The sequence below is a fragment of the Tiliqua scincoides genome, chromosome 2 (genome assembly GCF_035046505.1).
Source record: "Tiliqua scincoides isolate rTilSci1 chromosome 2, rTilSci1.hap2, whole genome shotgun sequence".
NCBI classification, from domain to species: Eukaryota; Metazoa; Chordata; class Lepidosauria; order Squamata; family Scincidae; genus Tiliqua; species Tiliqua scincoides.
The window spans coordinates 142,165,591-142,188,439 of NC_089822.1; the positions used below are offsets into that span (position 1 = coordinate 142,165,591).

Below are 22,849 nucleotides of genomic sequence, written 5' to 3' on the forward strand. Positions count from 1 at the left end.
AAATCCCAGACAGGCACACACACATTCAGTGAGCTAGCATTCTCAAAAAGCCAGCAGAAATACTGCCCTGTTTGCAAATGTTTAGCAACTGTTTTTCTTTGAGCCCAAATGCTTCTCCTTTCCAGATGGCACTGGAAGTGTGACAGCTGGCTATTTTTAACCACTAAGCATGTTTATTGTAACATAAATTGGTATGCTAAATGACGATTTATTCACCACCTTACCAAGAATTGTCTGGAGATTCACTTAAGCATGTGGAATTGTTTCGCAAGCCTATAGTTATCATCCCTTCCACTGCCTCACCTATCCTAATTATTTAATCCACTGCCAATATTAGGTTAGATGAATTGACCCAGTATGACAGAGGTTCTTATGTTCACAACAGAGATTCACTGCTGTTCAGATGCACCAAAGGAACAAGAGCGACATGGGAATAAGATAACCACTACTGAAAGCAACAGACATCTTATTCCTATCCACGGCCAGTAAGAATGCATCTGTGGTGCATTGAACAGTTTAATATATATTTCTCTGGAAGTGCAAATTTGTGGATTACAGCAGAAGTGGCTCTCAGAGTCTGATAATGCCATTGCAACACCATCTCTTCAATGACATGCATACAGGGCAGAATTATCATGTCCTTATGTATCTAATTTATTCACACCAGCTGAGGGTCTAATTTAATATTTTCCACATGAAGAGACCTAAACAATTTGCTGATGTGAGGCATACTAATTAGTTGCCTGTAGGGTCCCACTTTCAGCTTTGGAGCAGAAATTTCTGGTGAGTTAAATTTGGCTCAGAATCTAAAACAAAGAACAAAGTGAACTGATCTCTAGGGAGTCTGAAGAGTTAGGAATGGGGAAGCTATCAACAGTGTGTTCAATCAAACTGATGCCTACTGGACTATTTGAAAAAGCATCAATTTGATAAGTGTCCACCAGGGCAAGATGTACAAGTTTCAGATGAGTGTGCAGCTCACACATCTCAATGTCAGGCAGCACAATCCTGAGCTGCCTGGATTACAGGGCTGCCATGGCGCCAAAATGGCAGCCACAGCATCCAACGTGTCCTGGGCAGCTGCCACCACCTCCTTGGGAGAAGGAGACTTTTGTCCCCTTCCGGCATGTAAAGAAAGTAGCCTCACAATGGGCTACTCGATTTTGTGCCCGCTATTAAGTGGGCGCAGAGTAACAGAGTTCTGTGTCAAGCTGAGAGGCTCAACGCAGGGCTCTGGATTAGGTGAGCTGAGCTCCATGCCCCTCCCTTCCTGCTCCCTCTCCCCCCACGCTTCCTCCCCATCCTCCACACGCTCTTTGCCCGCCTCCCCCACCCCAGAACACCTCATCATCATCTCCCCCAACACCCCCACTCACCCGTTCGCTTCTAGGAGGTCTGGGTGACTGCTGAGCGGTGGACTACTAGCCTCCCACTGGTGTTGGCCCCAGTGTGGGCTCACACTGGGCTAGCTCTGGTGCTGTGCCAGCACTAAGCCCTGCAAACATGCCTTATAGCTCATTTGCAATCATGCGCACCGGCAGTAAGTCGCCGCACAGAGCTCAGAATTGAACTCTGAATTGCTTTTGGGCAAATTTCCATATTTTCAGTATAACAGGAAATATGAGCTTACTTGGTTATTGTGCTGATGCTTCTTTGAATGCCCAAAGATACCCTCACACACTCGTAAGTGCCAAACCCATGGACGAAGGCAACAAACCAAATACACATATGACAAAGAGTGCCACTGAGGACTCAGTGGGTCTTTTAAGTTGCTCAGAGGACCATATTTTCATGTATTTTGCTATGTAACCCACTTTGTGAACTTTTTTGGGTTGAACAGTATATACATTTCTAACAACGGTGGTTGGGACATAGAGGGTTCCATCCAGTTAGACCCTGTTGCTAATTTCCAATGCAGAATCAAGGTGGTGAGTGGCAAGTAAAGGTGCCTCTCTTCTTGGATCTCCTTCCCCAAATTATGCTTTTTCAGTTTCAGAATAAGATGCTCTGGAACCTCTCACTTTTAGGAGAGAAACACATGAAGAATATAGAAACTTTGAATCACACCTTCAAAATACCATAAGTTAGACAAGTCAAGATCACAGGACATGAGACTACTAATTGGGAGAGCAATTTCTCCTGAATTTAATTGACTTACCTAGAACATGAGCCAATGTTGCTTAACTGTATGCATGATAAATTAAAAATCCTCCCAAAATTGGAAGACATGCCATTCTTCAGGCAGAACTTCTCAAGGCTTATACCTACCTCTGCTATAAACCCCTATCATTCTGATACTCCTCCTGATAACTTATTCATTTCTGGCGTTCCTAGTTACTCTCTAGTTTACAGCCTTTGGTCTCCAATGTTCTCATCTCCATCCTGATCTTCCCTCCTTGAACTCCCACCCTACCACTGAAGCCACTGGTTGATCTGCTCTAATAAGCCTGTGAGGAGGCACAGCATTAGAGCCAAATATTAAGTGGGGAGCAGGTGGGAGTGACAAGTGACAAACTGGAAGATTTTAAATTTGAATCACAATATAAATGAACAGCCCTCACTACATTAAATTGGGTCCATGCGTCTAGACCAGGGGTGCTCACACTTTTTTGGCTCGAGAGCTACTTTGAAACCCAGCAAGGCCCGGAGATCTACCAGAGTTTTTTTACAATGTTTGCGCCATCATAACATATAACATTTATGTGTACAATGTATGTTGGTGTACCTTGCATAACCGCATGAGCCAATATTGCACAACACAACATAATTAACTATAAACATTTTTTGTAATTACTTGAGTTTACTTTGATGACTTGCACTGAAGTGAATCAGCCAAGGATGCATAGTCCGGACAGTAGCTGCTGACAGCCAGCCTCAAGCACACTTCCAAATGTTCATCAGTCATGGTGGAACGGTACTTCTTCATGTAGGAAAAGGCTGACTCACATAAATAAGTGGAGCCCTTCCTGCCTCAGGTGCTCTTATATCCCTGAGGGCCCTATTGCCTTCAAGTGGCTGCAGCTGTGCAGCACACTCTGCTGGATGCCCAGGCCTTACCCTTAAAGGGGCCACTGCTGACACCACATCTACCTCCTCACCAGATCTTCCTCGATTCCAATACAAGTGGGGGGGGGAGCAGATCTCTATACAGACCAGTGCAAAAACAGGGGAAAGGTGTGGGGGAGGGAAGATCTCTATATAGACATCACAGCAAGATCAGTGCAAAACCCCTTGCACACAGAACCAACAGATGGAAGTTGGGGGGGGGGCAGATCTCCATACATACCAGTGCAAAAACGGGAAAGGTAAGTCAGCCCCAGTAGAGTCAACGGGGCTCACTCCCAGGGATGCGTGGACTGGAGAGAAGCCTGCCAGTGGCTCCTCTCCAGGTCTACTCACGAGTCAGCCCCAGTAGAGTCAACGGGGCTCACTCCCAGGGATGTGTCACTCCCAGGGATGCCTGGACAGGAGCTCACTCCCAGGGATGCATCACTCCCAGGGAGCTCACTCCCAGGGATGTGTGGATGGGAGAGAAGCCTGTGATCGACTCATTTTGCCTCGCGATCGACGGTAGATCGCGATCAATGTATTGAGCACCCCTGGTCTAGACAAATGACTTCTTAGGTATGTGCAAATCAGCTGAGTTGATTTGGAACTCTCTGATAAACAGATGCTTGTTGCAACAAGGTATGCACAAGTAAATATTAGTGAATGATAAATGCAGGTAATGAGCTGCATATGAACATAAACATTTGTCATGTGACAATTACACAGAAGAAGAGCTCACCCTTCTGCTCCTGGCATTAAAGGCTTCTCACTTCCTGCTGCTTCAGGAGCATCATCTTCCTCCGAGGAGCCGGCACTAGAAGATTCTTCATCACTGTCTGCAAGGCAATATGCCCTTGGCCTGAAACTAAATGGACAAACACATTTCAGTGCCTTAGTCAACCATCATTAGAATAGGTGGGGACGGGTTGTATGCACATTGCATGATTAGACTATTGCTGCCCAGACAATCTGTTTTCAGATTTAAAATGTGCACTAGGGAACAGGCCACAGTAGCATTCAACTTCACTTTTTCCTGCAACACAGCTGTACTAAACTCTACTTACAAAGAAAGGAATCACACACATCTGAACAGCCAAACAATGAGATTCTTGCATGCAATCAGATGAAATGGTTTAAGATGCATAGAAATTCATTTCTTTCCTGACTTTCAGCACAATTTGATACAATGTAGACAGTTGTATTACCCAAAATAGGCTTAGAACTTTTACTTCACATAAAAGTTTTGATTTGATGGAAGTCCAAGGGGTTTCTGTATAAAATTCAGGACTGATTTCGCAAGGACCATGCACTTCCTTAATTTCATGCCTCTCATGTATACACCTCTTACAGTCCCAGGTACACTTAGCTGAGTCTGCCTATATCATACTAGGTAGGAGTTTAAAATATTTTAAACAGATTTAATTGCAGTTGGGGTCATGGATTCAAAGTACAGCTTGCACAGTAAAAACCCAAAGGCGGCCTATAACCACATATAGTGTGGTAATGTATCCTATTCACATAGTCACTTTAACGTCTGAGAGTTTGGACCTCACAGTGAATTGGCATGCTCATTAAAGCAATATCTATTCAACTGGATGCAATGCATTGGTCAAAAGATAAGTTCTACTTCTTTGAGAGCTAAAACAGTAGACTTGGCATACTTTTCTTTCTTCAGTGGCTTCTACTCTGGATCAAGTGAACTCCACAGTTGCAAGAACGGCCTTTCAAATGTCAGCAATGTGATGGAAACGGTCTAGAAAGTCTTAAGACTGAATCCAGCTCTTGCTATATTAGGCTTGGTATTATTCTTGGATTCTTTTTAGTTGGGAATGTACATCATACTTCCCCTCTGGTTTCTACAAAACCCAGGCAATTGTCTTTATTTTTGCTGGCTACACATTATGTATAAAAGTGCATAGTGCAGGATTCCCATACTTTGCAGCACCACAGCCCACCTCATCCTTCGTGTTGGGTTGCGATGCTCCTGGTGGTGCTGGAGGCCTCTCCTGGTCCACCTCAAAAAGGCCCTCAGAAACATCTGTAAGCCACTTTTGCTTTGGAAGTAAACTGGAAGTGGCTTTCAGAGGCGTCTGAGGGCCATCCTGAGGCCCGCAGAGTGAATTGTCTGGCCAGGAAGGGCCTCCAGAGGTTCTAGTAAGTACTGAGGCTTCTATAATGGCTCGTTTGGAGCCAAACCAGCACAAGGGTGGTCAACAGGGCCCAGAACATGAATCACTGTGCTTGGGCTTGCAGCCCACCAGTGGATCCCAACTCGTGCTCTGGAAAGCGCTGGTATAGTGAAACCTTGATGAGCTTTGTGTTGTTGCTGGTTTTTGCTTTTTAATGAGATGCTGCTATGTGAAGATTTGATAGGTCCACTGATTTAGAGTTAAACCTTTGTCCACTGATTGCCTCTTCATTTACCCTTTGAGTTGCTTTGCCCTGTGGTGTTCCAACACTGTGTTCAGTCATGCATTTGAAACCATCTGGAAGGCCAAGTTGGAATGGAGAAAGAGTGGGAAGAAGGTTATATGCCCCAATGCCACTCCAAAGAGATCCGTTTCAGAGCAGCATTCCTTAACTTTTTCTAAACAAAAGCAGCATTAGCCCTCTTTTGCATACATTTGAGTACAATATGTAGTTAAAAAATGGTTGGCAACCTTCAGTCTCAAAAGACTATGGTATAAGCCTACAGCACCCGGTATTCCCAGGCGGTCTCCCATCCAAGTACTAACCAAGCCTGACCCTGCTTAGCTTCCGAGATCAGACGAGATCGGGCATGTGCAGGGTAGCTCCTTACACATCTCCACTTACAACAGAAGAGCATTCCCAGTTGGAACAAAGCTTCAAGTTTTCATCATTCTCCCCACAAAGTTACAGAAGAAACAAGTCCTAGATGTTTATTGAAAAGTTCTACCTTGCAAATTTCCCAGAACTAGAGTAATAATCTGATAGACTATTTCACACTCTGACTGTATGATCACAAACAAAAAGTTTTCAAAAACACAAACAGAAAAGCACAATAAAGATAAACTATTTGCAAACATTAACTTGCCACTGTGTTTAGCTAACCACATCAGAAACCAGTGACCTGTACCATACTGCCAAGCTTTCCAGGATCTCTATGGACACTTCTCTCCCTATTCTCCAGAAAGAACTATGCAGAGTAGGCTCCATCAACTATTACCAGGGACATAAGCAGCACCTCCGTCTTCCAAATCCTACCTAAACAAACATCTTCCACTTAAAAAAATTTCAGTTTGCTGCTCCTATTCCCCAAAGGTCAGAAGCACATTTCAATTTGATTTAAACTCAGGAACTAGAGGTTGCCTTTGTTCACTATTGAGATTGTTCATGAAACAGAGCAGTATGTTTTATGGAAGCAAATACATTTTATAGCATTCATGGCTACTAGATACTGTAGTAGGAAATCAGTGACTAACCCATTCAGTGTATATTTGAGGAATGGATAGCTGGTCTAGAATTCTAACTAAATTACTGGGTAATTTAAATAAAGCCAGACATCAAAATTACAGAATTATATAAGTCTCTGGAAAGGGGGAGAGAGAGAGAGAGAGAGAGAAAATGCAAGATTCCTGTTTCTGTGCCTATCATTTGATGTATGGGGGGAGCGGTTAAGAAAAGAAATCATTTTTTGCAGAAATAACACTCTTAACACTTGACTGTAGTTGATGTTGCAGCTCACAGTTCTTTACCTATAATGGTTAAAGTTGATCCCACAAATATTTTTCGCAAAAGGTATATGAACTTCTCTAGGAGAGAATACAACACCAGCATAAATAATTGAACCTGATTTACTGTTATCCACCTATACACACCATGTTTCAGAGTTTCTCAGTGTGGGTTATAAACCTTTATAACTGTTAATGGGAAGAACGGAGTCATGAATCCCTGACTACTTCGTTCCAATGTTTGTTCCAATAAACCGCCCCATGTTTAAGATAAATATGTGTAAGGATTGCACAAAAATGTGCTTAGGTTTGTTAGTGGTGTGGCAAGGAAGAGGAAAGAAATGGGAAATTATATTCAAAGCAAGATTAGAGACAATAGAAAAGATTGTGATAAGAGTTCCTGGTGCATTTTTCTTTATTTAGAAGCAGTTGAAGGGGGTGGGGACATGACCAAGGCAGAGGAAACACATAGTTGAGTGCTTCCCACCTGCCATGGAAACTGCCCTCCTATTAATTTAGGAAATTTCGGAAATTTCCTCCTAATAGGAAAACGGGACAAGAATCTGCCATCCTTGCCCAAAAGGTGTCATGAATCTCCCATGTCTCCCGTGTTTAGCCCCCTACCTTGCATAAGTTTAAATTTTAATAAGGCTTTATCCAACTGAACAAACCTGGGTTAACTCTCAGAGTACTCAGAGGTGTGGTTTTTCCTTGGAGCCTTCTTTCAGAAGGCTACATCTGCAAAGATGCAATTTCAAATCCCCCAAACTAGAAGTAGTGGTATTCCTGATAAAGGGATGCTAATCTCTAAAATGCAAAGAGGGCAAATGCATTTCTCCACTTCCCTTTATAGGGAGCTGCATAAGCTTGGATTCAGATAATCCAAGGGAAAAAAATGGGAAGGGGAGAACAACTTTATTCCATTGTGCTCCCCTCCTATTACCATCTAGAAATTGTTTCAATTAGAATCAGTAACCAATCCATACTAGCTAGTTGGAAGAGTAGAAAGAATTCAGCTTTGATTGTGTATTCAAGGCAGTGGTTAAAATGAGTTTAAAAGATAGTTATGAAGAGAACTAGGTTGTAAGTGATGCCATCTTCATGCTGCTAATCTTATATCAAGGTGGCTTAAGCAAGTGAGGACCTAATTAAATGTGACTAATATTTATTTCATTTCCAGTGTTGAAAAAAAGAAAGTCCTCCAACTGGTTCTGCCACGAACAGGATCAACACTCCACAAGGAATGAGATGATACAACAAATACCACTCACCAGATAAATACAAATCCACAGATTGTTGAATCCAAATATTATTTTAAAAAGGAAAGAAAATGAAGGGGGAAAGATAAACAAAAATACACATTAGAGAAAATACAATATACATAGTTTCCAGCTACTTTCAACTAGGAGGGGCTGCACTGTAGCCAGCACAAGGTAAACAGGACAATCAGACATTGAAAGCAAAGCTTATAGTCTTGGCACAGTGTCGGATACACTGATGTAATTGTGTATCGCATATGCAGCGGTCAGGATGTTAACAAGATGCAAGAATTTACACATTCTTATGAGTTAGAGTTACAGAGGGATTTATACAAGAATTTTGGGGGGGAATCTTGCATGAAGTAAACTCATGTACAACAGCCATGTCCAATATCAAAGCAGACAGGAGATGCTAGCCAGCCGCAATACAGAAATGGGGAAAATGATGGTAGCTGAAAAGCTGAAGCTTTCACCCTAATTTTACCATAGTTTGATGACCTCTTTGCCTCAGCTTTCATTAAACTACAACATACACATGCCCATTGATGGTTTGTAAATGCATAATGCATGTCCTGTGTGCCTCAGACATACTTTATTCTAACACAATATTCCCCATGAGCTTTGATCCAGTGCCAAAAGCACATATATTCTGGGTAATGGATAGGGAAAGGTAGCTTTACTGATGTTTGCCTTTTCTCCTACATTACAAGTATACCCTCCAGCATATGGGGAGAAAGAGAGAGAGAGTGCACGAACACACTCTAAAGAACAAAAGACTACACTTGGAACTTTAAGGTACATAGAATGCTCTGGGGTACAGAGGCATAATGAAAAGCCAATGCTGTCTGGTTACTTTTTGCAACCTTTCAAAGAGCTGCATTGGAATGGATCTTATTTTTGGTCCATGCACTGCCAAAACAGACACTGTAGGGTATGTGAGTATAAATGGGTTAGGTGAGCCCTACTACACCAATCCTAACTTTGACGTTGGCATTTGTGGCTTACCTGAACTTCAATTTGCATGTGGTCCCAAAGACCGCCCGCCCACACACACACACACCTCCACATGTATACAGAAAATCCTCAGAAAGCATATTTTAACACATTTCCAAAGATCAGTATCAACATAATACAATTATGGGCAGTTATTGTTGTAATAGTTTTGGACTCCTCAGCACTTTCATAGAATGAAGGCAAAGTTCTTCATAAGACTTGTACTGAGCTCTTTTGGGACTAAAGAAACACCTTACCCTTCTCTGCCAATCTCTCCAACTTTCAGTGCTTCACCCAAGGGCTCTTTGCCAAGTTTGGTCAAGTTCATTTTGGTCTCAAGGGTCATTAGAAAAGATCCATTGTAGGATATATCCAAGTCAATCCAAAGCCCTAGAATGTTTAATTGCAAAATTTTAAATTAATATTCTTAAGCTTAACTGATAAAAACTTACATAAGAACCAAGACACAGCCGCAGGCTTAAAAAATTATAATAAAAGAAGTTAAAATGTCAAGTTACCTTGAATTATTAACATCAATACAGGTTCTAAATCTTAGCATCCAGATTGGTGCTCACCTCTTTTGCTTTATGACAAGCTAGTGCTATAATTACAAGTCATAACTATTTAATTTTCAAATACCAACAGAATGTGTGTCATTACTGTGCAAGTCGGCAGGTCTGGAAATGCTAGGTTTTTTAATAGTACAAGCAGTGGTTGCCATGCTGGCCTCAGAACAAGCCGTACTAGTTACAATTATATTTTACAAGGCCCCCTTTTCACAGGAAACAAAGAACATTTTCCTCCTCTCACAACAGAACTTGGTTCAATATACTCAATTCCATGTTTTGACATCTCAAGCAATTTTGAAGGTATCTTGTTCTGTTGTAGAGCATTGCACTGGAGAGGCACTACATACATAGTTTCGACTTTATATGGGGCAGTCTTGCCAAGAGGCCTCCAACAGTTTAATTCAATTGCTGTACTTTTCCCTAGGGTGTTTCACTCCCAAGTATTTCACTGAAAGCAATTTGATGGGTGAGAATCTGAAAGGTATTTGCATCTTGACTACTTTGGCACCCAGCTGAAGCACTTTTTGTGTTCTACTTTTTGTTGCTCCTGAAGGTCCCCCCATGTTTCCAAAGCAATTTGCCAGGTAGGGCACTGGGGAGGGAAGATGAGCACTGTGACTGGAATGTGTGAGCTCAGATAGCACATGTAGCATTTCCCAAGCAGACCTTTGGATCTAGGTCATAATGCTGGAACACTGCCAATTCTCCAACTGCCATTATTTTTCTGTGGGCATTAAAGCTATATGGTAATGGATGTGTTCTCTAAACAAAACAGAACTGTCTGGCATTGTACTATTCTGTTCCTCCATGCAATATTCAGCAATTATGAAGCAGGAAGTTTTAGGGAACATCTGCAAGGCAGAGATAAACAGCCACTTAACAGACTTGGAACTTTGTTCCTGTCTTGCTAATGAATAAGGGAAATAAAGAGATTGCAGTTTCAAATCTTCTGCAATACATTTACAATTTGGAGGAAGTAGATTCTTTATAGAGAAAGAGTACACAAGCAGATGACGAAGATCAAGGGTCAAAATATAATGACTGGTTTTATGAACAAATTACAGCATAGACATTTTTAGAGTGCATGTTTTACATTTACACTTGGAAGAGTGTGCAAAATCTGTCCCTTTATTTCTAAAGAGCTGTGTTCTCCTCACCTCCAGAGGGTGGGGGTGGGACATCTCCCCATATCCGTGGATACGGAGCCATACCAGGGTGGTGTAGTGGTTTGGGAGGTGGACTTAGACCTGGATGATCCAGGTTCAAATCCCCCCTCAGCCACAAAGCTTCCTGGGTGACCGTGGGCCAGTCACTTTCTCTCAGCCTCACCTACCTCACAGGGTTGTTGTGAGGACAAGAAAGAGGGGAGGAGCAGCTGTGTAAACCGCCCTGAGCTCTTTGGAGGAAGGGCGGTATAAAAATGTGAAAAATAAAAATAATAAATAAATCTCTTTTAAAAAACAACACAATTTCTTTCAATAAACCACAGTGAAAACATCTTGAACAACAAGAGTCTGTTATTTAATGAAAAGCTAAGGTCAGCATTATCCAAATCCTTTAGTGGTTCTATGAACCTGTATTTCAGATGCTGGGAATTTAGCACTTTAATTAAAAAAGCAGCTCGAAAATGGAATATGGCTTAATGAACAGTCAGTCAGACTTCTAATTACTTACAAAAAGACACAGCCCTACTGGAATTAAAAATCGGTATCAAGTATGAAGAGCTCCCATTCCAGTAACTTTCACCAAAATACTTGTGAGACAGATCAGCCACACCAAGTACAGATAAATCTCTGAATGCTAGATGCAAGGGAGTGGCAACAGGATACAGGTATCTTGTCTTGTGTGAGGCATCGGGTGGGCCAACATGAGATATAAGAAGTTGGGCTGGATGGGCCTTTGGCCTGATCCAGCAGGAATCTTATGTTCTTAATTTGATTTCACCCAATAAAATGAAAAAGCATCTGAAACAGAATTCACGTGTATCTGTGGCTTAAAAGCTTCCCCTTATGTAATCAAGTGAGTCAGCAGCATGCTCCAAATACCAACATTCTTTTTAACAACATAATGAATTCAGCAAAGGAAACAATTCAATCGGATTACTGAGAGTGGATATTTTCTTCCGGCCTGCACAAATCCAAATTGTCCAGAATTGGAAACACAACAGGGAACAAAAAGTAGGTGCGCTATGCACTGCAGCCCGATATTGTATGTTCTTTAACAAAAATAGAACAGGACAATCAGTTGCTGGAGACAGACATGAGGTTTTAAGTCAGTTGAAAATGGCAGAACAGCACCATCATTTCTCATGCCACATAGCTTCATGTTTTCCGGTCCTACTGCTGTCTGTGGTCAGGCAGGTTTTGCAAGTTTGTTTCAAAAATCTGTTACCTAGAGATCCTAGTGAGGAAACCTTCACCACAAGTAACAGTAGTTCTGCCATACCACCTCCAGCACTTATAAGCTATTATCTGGCTGGACCACTTCTTTAGAGACTGTGGGTGACTTTTGCTCATGTTCATGGTCTATTATGTGTGATGATAAAAAGAATCCAAGCCAGTCTGACTTGGTGAGGGGATGTGTGAACACCTCTGACCCAGTTCAGAGTTATTCCATTGCAATCTGGGGCCATTATGCTGTTTCTGGATGTTCAACGGCCTAGCTCTAAAATTCTACACAAGAGATTATGCCATGAAAGGCCAAGTGGAAGTGGAAATGTCTTTCCCTACAAAAGACCTTTATTCAAGCACATGCACTCAAGGGGCATTTCCTAAGTCTAGATTTTTGCAATGTGGAAGTTCAAAAATATATTTCAGATTAGCTCCCCAACAACTTCTCTTCTGCCTCAATCCTAAAACTTTATGCAACATTTCATGACCGGATAACCACAAGACAGGTTGTTCTCCAATATTAAAAACTGAATGAGTTACCTTTATAATCAATAGTGGGCTTGTAGGCTTGAAGGATTTTCGGCACAGCAATTCCCATGTCCAATTCAGTTAGTTTTAGCTCATTCATGAAATATGGCAACTAGAAAAAAAGAGAATCTTTTTTTAAGAGCAAAAGGTAGTCTTACAGTGCCATCCTATGTCTGCATACTTGGAAATGTGCCCCTCTATGTTCAATGGGGCTTACTCTCTGTGAGAACTGAGGCCTCAGTGAAAGAAACATACGAATACAAGAGAAGGCACATATCTGAAGTCTTCATAAAAAAGAGGAGTGGGCAGAATATGATCTCCCATCTCAGAAACGACATTCCTAGAGCTGAGCCCCATCTTGTTGGGCTTCACATAAAGACAACAATTGAATTAGGCCTGGATTCTTAACCACAGCTAAATTAGTAAGCAAAACATAATGACAGAAGTGAAAGTTCAATACAGCTCTGCCAGGAAAGTGAACAAAACCAACAAAGTCATTACCACAAAACATAATGCTGAATGCAAGAACAGAATTGCCTTGCTAGATTAGATCAAGGTCCACCTACTCTAGCATTCTGTTTCCGACAGCCTTGGGGCTGTCACATGCAGGGCCTGAAAGTGATGACTCTTGTTTGCTGACTGCATCAGGTATCCAGAGGACTATTTCTACTGATCACATTAATTCCATCCAGCTACTGTGGCTAATATTCTGCTATAGTGATAGAAAAAATTAAAGGATAGTCTCTAATCCCTGTTATCATGCCCATGAACGAAGGCTTATGGGAAAATATTCCATTCCAGTGCCAAGCAAATATTGCAAGGAGTCCTGAGAGAGACAGAATCACCCTAGGGTTCTTCATTAAGCCAAGAACAACCTGGGCAGATTGTAAATCTGAGCAGAGGTAGAATGGATGGAGAAAGGTTGCTTACCTCTTTTGCCTCCATGCATTTTTCTATTCAAAATCACCACCCTCAAGCTGCTTTATGGATGAAGCAGCAACTTAAGGATGAATGAATGAATGAATGAATGAACCTTTATTAAGCATAGAACTTAAGGATAATGATTCTGAGTGGGGGGAAAACTTCTCTCGACAAATTCCTTTCTCTGCTTCGAGTTACAATATGCCCAGGCAGATTTTGTTTTTAAAAAAGAGAGGGAAAGTGTGTTTGTAGGGGGGGGGGGGAAAGAGAGACTATCATTGTATTCTTTGTAACATGTTGTATGGCCCCAAATCTGCAATGTACATTACTTATGAGGAAGCAGTGGATAGTCTCTCTTGGCCTGGCCTAAAGGCTTTTGGCTAGCTGGGCTCTGCTTCCCACTCACCATCTCCTCCCCCAGCTCACAGAATAGATGCAGAAGACATAACATAAAACTCGATTCCAGCAACATTTTCTTTAGGTCATAAAGGTACTCAAGCTGCAACTGCTGATTCCATCCTCCCAGCTACCTAATAGCAATTGGTGAGGCAACACTCAGCTGGGTACTGAACCAAGTTAATTACTGCAGGACAAAAAGAGAGGAAGAGGGTGTGTTTGTAACAGCTAATTAAGCTGACCTGCTTATCTATGCAAGAGTTTAGCAACACCCAGGGAATATTGCTTCATGTTTATTTGCCTAAAATATAGTCAGCATTCAATGGTGATAAACTGTGAATGGAGGAAGAGCTTATGTTATTCTTGGGCTGGTGCCTTCACGGGCAACACTGCACAGTTCAAGCTGACAGAGACATTATACACCACACTGCTCCTTCGATGGTTTCTGAAGGAATCTAAAAATGTGATTTGAGTAGCCCTATTAAGGAAGGAGGGTGCAACACCAAGAAGCATAAAGAGAAATTAATTTTCTGTGTTTGAATCAGACAATACAGTAAATTTTACATCTGTAAAATGATATGCAATATTCTTTGCTCAAAAACAGGGCAGGCTCTTAGAAAATAATCAAACCTTTATTTTGCTGAGTTTCATTTGTATCTTCTTAGAGACCATGTCAGACCAGTATTTTTCTCCCAAGAAATCCCAAAATATTCTTCCAAGCAGAGCATTTACCCATGCTTCCTGCTCTTCATCTTCACTGTGGGCATCAGGCAACTGGAAAAGAGAAACGTTTTGCCACTTACAGTATCTCACACAATTCTATTACTACTAAAGATATAAACCTTCCACCTTGGGAACTAGGTACATTATCTAAACCATAAAACACACTAAACAGGCTAGGTTGAATATGTTCATAGAAAGTTATTTTATTCACCTAGCAGCAAGTTCAACTTATGTATTTCATCTGAATTATTATACATTTTCCAGTGTAGATAAGTTTGAGGGGAAGGGGGGGGGTCATTTTAGCATATGGTAAAAAGGTTAACACCAACAATTCCTACAGGGTATATTGTACAAGAGTTTATTTTTCTTTTGAAGAAAGCTCCTGTTTTAAGGCAAACAAGAAAAATGTCTCTTTGAAGATTTGACTCTGAACATTAAAACAAGGCTGGAGGTAGGCAATAGTTTAAGATAGTTGAAAATGGTTTGAAAGAGGAGTTGGCCTTCCATGGTGCATACACATTGCAGTGGGGCAAAAGTAATCTCTGGACAAACAGGTTTAAGAAATACCAAAGCCTGCAATATCTGTTTGCCAGAAGGTAAAAGGAAGGAGGAGTGTGCACACACAAGTAGTAACTATCTCAATTAAATTAATAGTGGCCTCAATTCTCTGGAAAAAAATATGCCTGCATCCAGTCCAAGTGGTGACAAAAAATGCAAGCGACTTGCCCAGGGAGCATTAAAAAAATTGCAATAACTGAAGTAGGAACTCTTGTACCACCCTTAAGGGGAAGGTGGCTGTTCTCTCTGGAGCCTTTTCAGTAAGGAGGTACATGAGTTTCGTCTTCAGAGATCGTGGATAAACAGAGAGAAAAATCATGGGTAGCTGACATTCAAGTGAGATGCAAGTACTTTCCAAAACTAGCTTAAGTTCTACAAGGGGAGGGGCACCTTGAAGAAGAGTGGTTAGCAACATTCAACACTTATCACATGCAACATCTGGAGCAGTACTATGCAGATACCCTGGTAAGAGCACCGCACCCACTTGGGGATACTGGGGACATGCAGGAAGGAAACTAGTAAAAGTCAAGGTGTCATTCAAAGCAGGCAAAATACACTAAGAAAGTGGGTAAAGCACTGCCAAACCCATGGAAGACACACCTTTCCCAACATCACACGACAGGCAGCAAGAAGAGATGCCTCTTGGGACAAAATGAAAACCATAGTCAATAACAGTTCAGTATAGAGAAATTAAGCCGTATACTTCACCTTCTTCAAAGCTGTAGGGCTGCTGTCAGCACTGTGCACTGGACTAACTATGGGGCTTTTGTGTTCCTGTGGAATGCACTTTGCCATATACACACTATAATCCAAAAACATTTTTTGCCTCATACTGGCTGCCAATTCCTTCGGTTTTGGTTGAGAAAGGACTTCTTCTACGCTTCCTTTGCTGCTGCTACGACTGTGTGTAAGAGCTCCAGATTGGCTGTTGGATCTACTGTGTGCTGGCAAGAACCCTAATGCAGGAGGAAAAAGTCACACTCATTAATAAATAATAAAATGGAAAACTTGATAATCACAGAAGGCAGAAGTTTCAAGTGCTAATATTCAAGTGAGATGCAAGTACTGTAAGGGTTATCATTGCAAGGCAAAAGAAAAATGCATGCTTGTCTAGCCATTGGAGAAGTAGACACAGTATATTCTGGGGTCAATCAGTCAACACTGTTGTATATTAGAATTGGACTTTAATGTAGCAACACAGGCAACCACAGAGGTGGAAAGACTTCACCAGCTCCCACATAAGTGTTTTTATCAAGATCAATAATCAGCGTGATCCTTGATACATTGCATAACTTTGATCCTTCCTTTTAAGCTACTATGGTACAGCCCAGGGGTGCCCAAACCCTGGTCCTGCGGCCCTCAGGGAGCCCCCAGTCACCAATGAGCCTCTGGCCCTCCAGAGATTTGTTGGAGCCTGCATTGGCCCAATGCAACTGCTCTCAGCGTGAGGACGACTGTTTGACCTCTCGTGCGAGCTGTGGGATAAGGGCTTCCTCTACTGCTTGCTGTTTCACACCTGTGATGCAGTAGCAGCAGCAAAGGAAAGGCCAGCCTTGCTTTGTGCAAGGCCTTTTATAGGCCTTGAGCTATTTCAAGACCTTCATTCATTCATATAAGTTCATCTTTAATATATTCATTTATGTAAACTTATGTAAATTTATTCAAATTTTAATTGTAAATTAATTCTTTTTTCCCCCCGCCCCCAACACAGTGTCAGAGAGATGATGTGGCCCTCCTGCCAAAAACTTTGGACACCCCTGGTATAGCCTATCAGTGTAGTGGAATGACAGATGGACAAAAAATTGCTTTTGAGGGCAACATTGATAGCTTAACACATGCTATTACAATCCTGAATATCAAAGGCCCCTCTAGAAATTGAGCTATGAACCAGACTTCCTTGTAAGTTTTAATCAAAGCCTGTGCAGCTTTCTTCTCTGTGCTCTGGAGCTCGGTGATGATAACATCATTGTCGAGAGCTCTACAACCACCCCTGCATAGACACTGTGAGGCTCCATGCGCTCCAGGGGAAAATTAGAGGGAACAATCATTTATGATCAGGTGGAACAAGGAGTTGAGGAGAAAAGCAGCCTATAATCAACAAGAGAATACAAAGAAGTTACAAGAAACCAGTTCATGGATTTGTTTATGGACAGATTACTGCTGCCCCAACACCACAATTTGGTAGTGAGCAACTTCTTTTTGCTGTCCCTCCTCTCTCCTCTTTTTTGTACCTAGCTTCTTGAGCTAGTTGGGAAGCTGTGGGATAGGTTGGGGTAATACAGGTAAAAGAGGGATGTGGAAGAAATGAAGGGATGTGGAAGAAATGAAGGGAGGAAGAATGCAAGACTGTCACTTGGCATTTTTTGTATGTGTTGCATTTTGAAAAGCATTTTTTTCCTTCCAACAGAAAAAACTATCAATTTTAATTTCAGACCACTGTGTAAGAGAGTGCCCAAGGTTGCAATAAGCAAGCAGGTTAAAAAAAAATCTTTTTCCAGCAGTTTAAAAAACTGCTGTCTATTCTTAATGAGGTATATTTTTGACAATTACAACTGCTATTCAGAAGGAAGCCACAAATAACAGAATGAAGAAAATTCTACAGTAAAGGCCCACTAGTAACAGAGAGTTAAAAATTTCACTACAGGTGAACGTCGCTTAGTGATGTTGTGATCAGAGACAGACTACAAATGCTATGGTCTGTCCCTGATCCCTGTTTCGCCCCCACAAGCCAAAGGGAGCTGTGCTCACCTCCAGAGGCTTTTCTGAGGCCCGCAGAGGCCATGTGTCTAAAAAATAGCTACTTCCAGTTTCCGGAAAGAAACTAGAAGTGATGTTTTTTCACCTTATAAGTCCATGGATGGCTTCCCGGGGCCTCAGAATGTCTCATAAAAGGTGGAAAAACATCACTTTCAGTTTTCCTCTGCAAACCAGAAGTAGTGATTTTCCTGCCTTTTTGGCCATTCTGAGCCTAGCAGAAGCTGCGCACAGGCGTGTGCGGCCTCTGCAAGGCTCCGAAAAGCCTCCGGAGGCAAGAGGTACACAGCTCCTCTCAGCTCCAGAGGCTTTGCACAGGTGATGTAACGATAATGCTATAACATTATCAGGTGATGTAACTCTCTGCTATAACAGTTTTGGATCAGGCTGGAGGTCTTGTCAGGATAAGAGGATTTTTCTTCTTCCTTATGCTGAGTAATGTTGCAACCTGCCCTATGGGGTTAGGTACCCTCAAAATAGCAGGCATAAGTTTGAGAGGCACCATGTAAGCCAGCAGGAAGGGGCTTAGCATATGGTGGGGGCCTGCTCTGCCAACTGCACCAGGCCTGATCCACTCCCTGTTCCCCCATCCAGAAATGCTCCCTCCTCACCTCCAAACCATCTTCCCACCATCCTTCACCCGGTGCAATCTTACCTGCTCCATCGGGAGGAAGGCTTGGATGCAGCATTGGCAGGGTGGTGTAAGCCTCCCTACCAGTGCTGCTTACTCTCCGGATGCACAGATGTGATTATGGCACATTTGCAACCTCCTCTGCTGGCACACGGGCTGCTGCACCAGCAGATCTTGAAGTTTGGATTGCACTCTGAATTTCATAAGGCGCTGCAAGTAGACAACCATTTGCCACTCAGGCACTACTATAATTGGCTGTTGCATTTTATCTGCAATGAAAGTACTAGCAAAGAGCTCTACCATAGGCCGCATTTCTACTCAATACAATAAAACTACATATGGCAGGAAATTAAAATGGGGATTGTTAAATTTTAAAAGAACAATTCCAGGAGGAATAAAAGTGCCCTCAGAATGCAGACTAGGCATATTCTATTTAACCCAACACATCCTCCAACTTCAGCAAATCATTCAATTAACTGACATTTTGAATAGCGTACTATAAATCAGTCTTAATAGTATGCATAAATGGGAGTCGTACCTGGTTTATTTCCACACACAGAAATTGGCTTTTTTCCTTCTGATTTTAATTTGGAAGCGAGAAGAAATCTCCTAAACCATTCTTCCTTCTCCCTTCCTGTTCTTCCAAAGAGATAAAGCACTTGTTCCTTTTGGGTACTGGACTTTGCTCCCTCCTGAGATGGTTTCTTGGATTCTTCAGTGCTTAGATCTACTTTTTCTGCAAGCGGCTTCTCTTCTAAGGTCTCTTTCTCAGTCTGGGCTTTGGCCATAAAGTCATCCTGCCTCCCAAGTTCAATGCAAATAGGATATTTTTTATTCCAGATTCGTTTTCGAGCCAAGCTTTTAGGGACCAGATGAATCTGGAAAACAAGAGAGTTCATAATGCCCATCACTAGAAAGCAGATGCAGAATTAACTGACCATTTAAACCAGGGGTCTCCAAACTTTTTGGCCAGAGGGTCGGATCAGATATCTGGCACAGTGCTGAGGGCCGGGGGAAAAAATTTAAATATAAAATTAATTTAAATAAATTAGAGATTGAACTTAGATGAGTGAATAAATGCATAAATGGGCTCATTCATTCAACCTCTCTGGCCCTTGAACACCCTCCAGATGCAACCAGAGCATAGTTCCAGTCATGTTTGGTCAAGCGGGCCAGAGGCTTTCAGGGGACAAGAGGCTAGCTGCAGGTCGGATAGAGGCTTGCCGTGGGCCACATCTGGTCCCGGGCCAGGGTTTGGAGACCCCCAATTTAAACAGTTGCAAAATAGGGGAGGGCAAACACCTCTCCCCTTCTCCCACCCAATGTCAGTGTAGGAAAGGCCCTTGTCTTCCTCACCTTTCTCATAGAAAGTTCAAGGATTTCTCTAAAGCTGAACTAGCTGAACTGACTGAGCCAGGAAGAGTTAAGAACCCTTTAGGAGTCTTCACTACATCACTAGGAACTTAAAAGAAGGTCTCTTCACTGTTTTCAATCTTCCCTGCTGCCGGTTTCCCTCACCTTACCAAACAAGTTTGGGGTGGAGAGTGGAAAATGAGTGACAGTTAATGCAGAGGACAGCTAGTACCAAGGGGAATCAATTGGATGGAGCAGAGCCAAGAATAGCCAAATAGATGGAGGTTTACAGCTTATACCAGTGGTTCTCAAACTTTGAGGGAGCTTTACTCCCTCAGCAAGTGTTTGCGGGGGAGGGTTTAGGGCAGTGATGTGATTGCAACGCTAAGGGGAGATGAAGGAGGGTGCTTTCCACTTACTTGTAAGTAGTTAGGGCTGCTGGAGGTGCAGGGAGGCCTCCGCAGGGCTCCCCAAGGCTTGGAATCTTAAACGGAGAGATTACAAAAGTACCTCCTGCAAACAGGAAGTGCTTTGTGATCACTTCATTTGAACATTCTAAGCCTCAGGAAGCCCTGCGGAGGGCTGCGCAGGGCTCCCCGCACCTCCTGCAGTCTCCACCAGCCCTAACTACTTACAAATAAGTGGAAAGCAACCCCCCAACAATGTGGTCATGGGGATCGTGTCGCTGCCTCTCTCCTTCCCCCGCCCCTTAAAGGGACCATGGAAACTTTACACAAACTGGTGGGTCAACTGTATAAGACTAATACTAATGTGGATTTTGTGAACTGGGAGGTAGCTGTCCTTCCCCCATTCCAAAATGTGGCACCAACCTAGCTGCAAGTGGAATAAATGCAGTTTTATTATGAGACAAATTCTCTCCATTATCATTATCAACCTTTAGGATCCAGTTTGATATTTTCAGAATAACCTTCCATCTACCCCTGCTGAATAAGGGACTTAGTGGGATGAATTCCGGTGCACTTTAAACTGAGCAAGTCTATATAATAAAGCGTCAACATATTCACGATAAATCAAACAGCTGAATAAATCCTCAAGATGACGCATTACACAGACTCAGTGTACAGTACTTAGGAACATGAGAGGCTTTAAGCTAACTGGCCTGGAATTTCTGGGATCCCTCCAGATCTCTTTTTAAAATGCAGTGTTATACTGGCCATCTTCCAGTCCTCTAGCCTGGAGGCAGACTTAAAGGGGTAAGTTACATATTTTTGTAAGAAGATCAGTAATTTCACATGTTAGTTCCTGACAAACTCTCTGGTAGATGCAACTGATTAATGTAGATGATTGAAGTGGTAATCATAAATTTGTCAATTAATCCTAGAACTTCATCTCCTTTCGACTCTGTGGCAGGTTAGGCTCCCACACCAAGCTTCAGAGAACTGATTTCTGGCTATTTATATTTCATCTACTCTAGCATAATTGTTTTCATGAAATCCCTTAGCCGTTTGTCTTTAACAAGCTCAGATCTTCATAGCTGCAAAGTCACTCGATTCTGATGTCCAATAGTTAATTTCTTAAATACAATCCCACTTGGGGAAAGGTTTAATGCCACATATTTTCAAGACAATACCCTTGTACTCTATTAACCCAGAATAATCCTCAGCCCTGGCTTTGTACTCAACATAACTTATGCAGTTAGAAATATTCAATATTTTTTTAGTCTTGATTTTTCAGGCCATTTGTATACCAACAAAACAATTATGTTGTTCCTGCATTGAAAAGTGAAAAGAAATGGACAACATGAGAAGGTAATTTAAGTCTTTGCTTATGGAAAAAGAGCCAGCACTGTGAAAAGCAAGCATGATTTCACAATCAGGTCAAAACTAGATGTTATGGCAGACACAGAGCTTGCCACCGAAAACACCAGCAGCATGTCTCCTTGCTCTACAGAGGTACTCTACTTCTGACTTCATACTATAAGGTTTCCCCCCTGCCCCCACTCTATTTCATTTTCTGTCATAAGAACAGCCCCGCTGAATCGGGCCATAGGCCCATCTAGTCCAGCATCCTGTATCTCACAGCGGCCCACCAAATGCCCCTGGGAGCACACCAGATAACAAGAGACCTGCATCCTGGTGCCCACCCTTGCATCTGGCATTCTGACATAGTCCATTTCTAAAAACAGGAGGTTGCACATACACATCATGTCTTGTAACCCGTAATGGATTTTTCCTCCATAAATTTGTCCAATCCCCTTTTAAAGGCACCTAGGCCAGATGCCATCACCACATCCTGTGGCAAGGAGTTCCACAGACCAACCATGCTGAGTAAAGAAATATTTTCTTTTGTCTGTCCTAACTCTCCCAACACTCAATTTTAGTGGATGTCCCCTGGTTCTGGTGTTACGTGAGATTGTAAAGGGCATCTCTTGATCCACTCTATCCTTCCCGTGCGTAATTTTGTATGTCTCAATCATGCCCCCCCTCAGGCGCCCCCTCAGGCGCCATTTTCTAGGCTGAAGAGGCCCAAACTCTGTAGCCTTTCCTCATAAGCAAGGTGCCTCAGCCCAGTAATCATCTTAGTCGCTCTCTTTTGCACCTTTTCCATTTCCACTATGTCACTTGTGGGGTTATGGAAACACACAACTTCATAATGCTGCACTTAGTATTTCTGGATGTTAAAGGGTAAAAAGGGTGAACAAGACACAAAGATGTTGTTAATGGCACTGCTGTCAAATACAACAGCTAATTCTGGTCTCAGATTAACACACTGCAAAAGACTGAGTAAAGAAATCAAATAGTCATCATCTATGAGTTACCGGTAAAGTTTCAGTGGAACTCACCTTGCTGTCCACGAGATCAAAAATTTTCTGGCTAATGTACATGACTTCAGGCTTGGGTTCATTGTAAACAGCCCTTCTGGAAATATTTTTATTAGGCTTTGAAAGTCTTAAGGTGCTTCCTTCAAGTCTCACAAAGACAGAGTGAGTCAAAGTAGCATGGTAAGTTTCTGGGTCATAGTTATAGATCTCATTCATCCAGCCCTAGAAAAAACACACATACAGTATTTCAAC

General features: G+C 42.2%; 1 protein-coding gene and 1 pseudogene across 2 annotated transcripts in view; both read right to left on the reverse strand.

Annotated features, from left to right (window-relative positions):
• The window catches only part of TEX2 (testis expressed 2), a 92,857-nt gene that overhangs the window by 8,499 nt on the left and 61,509 nt on the right, over nucleotides 1–22,849 (reverse strand). For both annotated transcript variants that reach the window (XM_066616805.1, XM_066616804.1), the window contains exons 3-9: nucleotides 22,619–22,819; nucleotides 19,001–19,340; nucleotides 15,786–16,033; nucleotides 14,427–14,570; nucleotides 12,492–12,591; nucleotides 9,250–9,382; nucleotides 3,788–3,913 (exon numbers count right to left, since the gene is read on the reverse strand). In XM_066616805.1, coding sequence (XP_066472902.1) covers nucleotides 3,788–3,913; nucleotides 9,250–9,382; nucleotides 12,492–12,591; nucleotides 14,427–14,570; nucleotides 15,786–16,033; nucleotides 19,001–19,340; nucleotides 22,619–22,819 — 1,292 coding nt within the window. The remainder of the gene's footprint in view (nucleotides 1–3,787; nucleotides 3,914–9,249; nucleotides 9,383–12,491; nucleotides 12,592–14,426; nucleotides 14,571–15,785; nucleotides 16,034–19,000; nucleotides 19,341–22,618; nucleotides 22,820–22,849) is intronic.
• Nucleotides 5,735–5,850, reverse strand: LOC136643496 (5S ribosomal RNA; annotated as a pseudogene).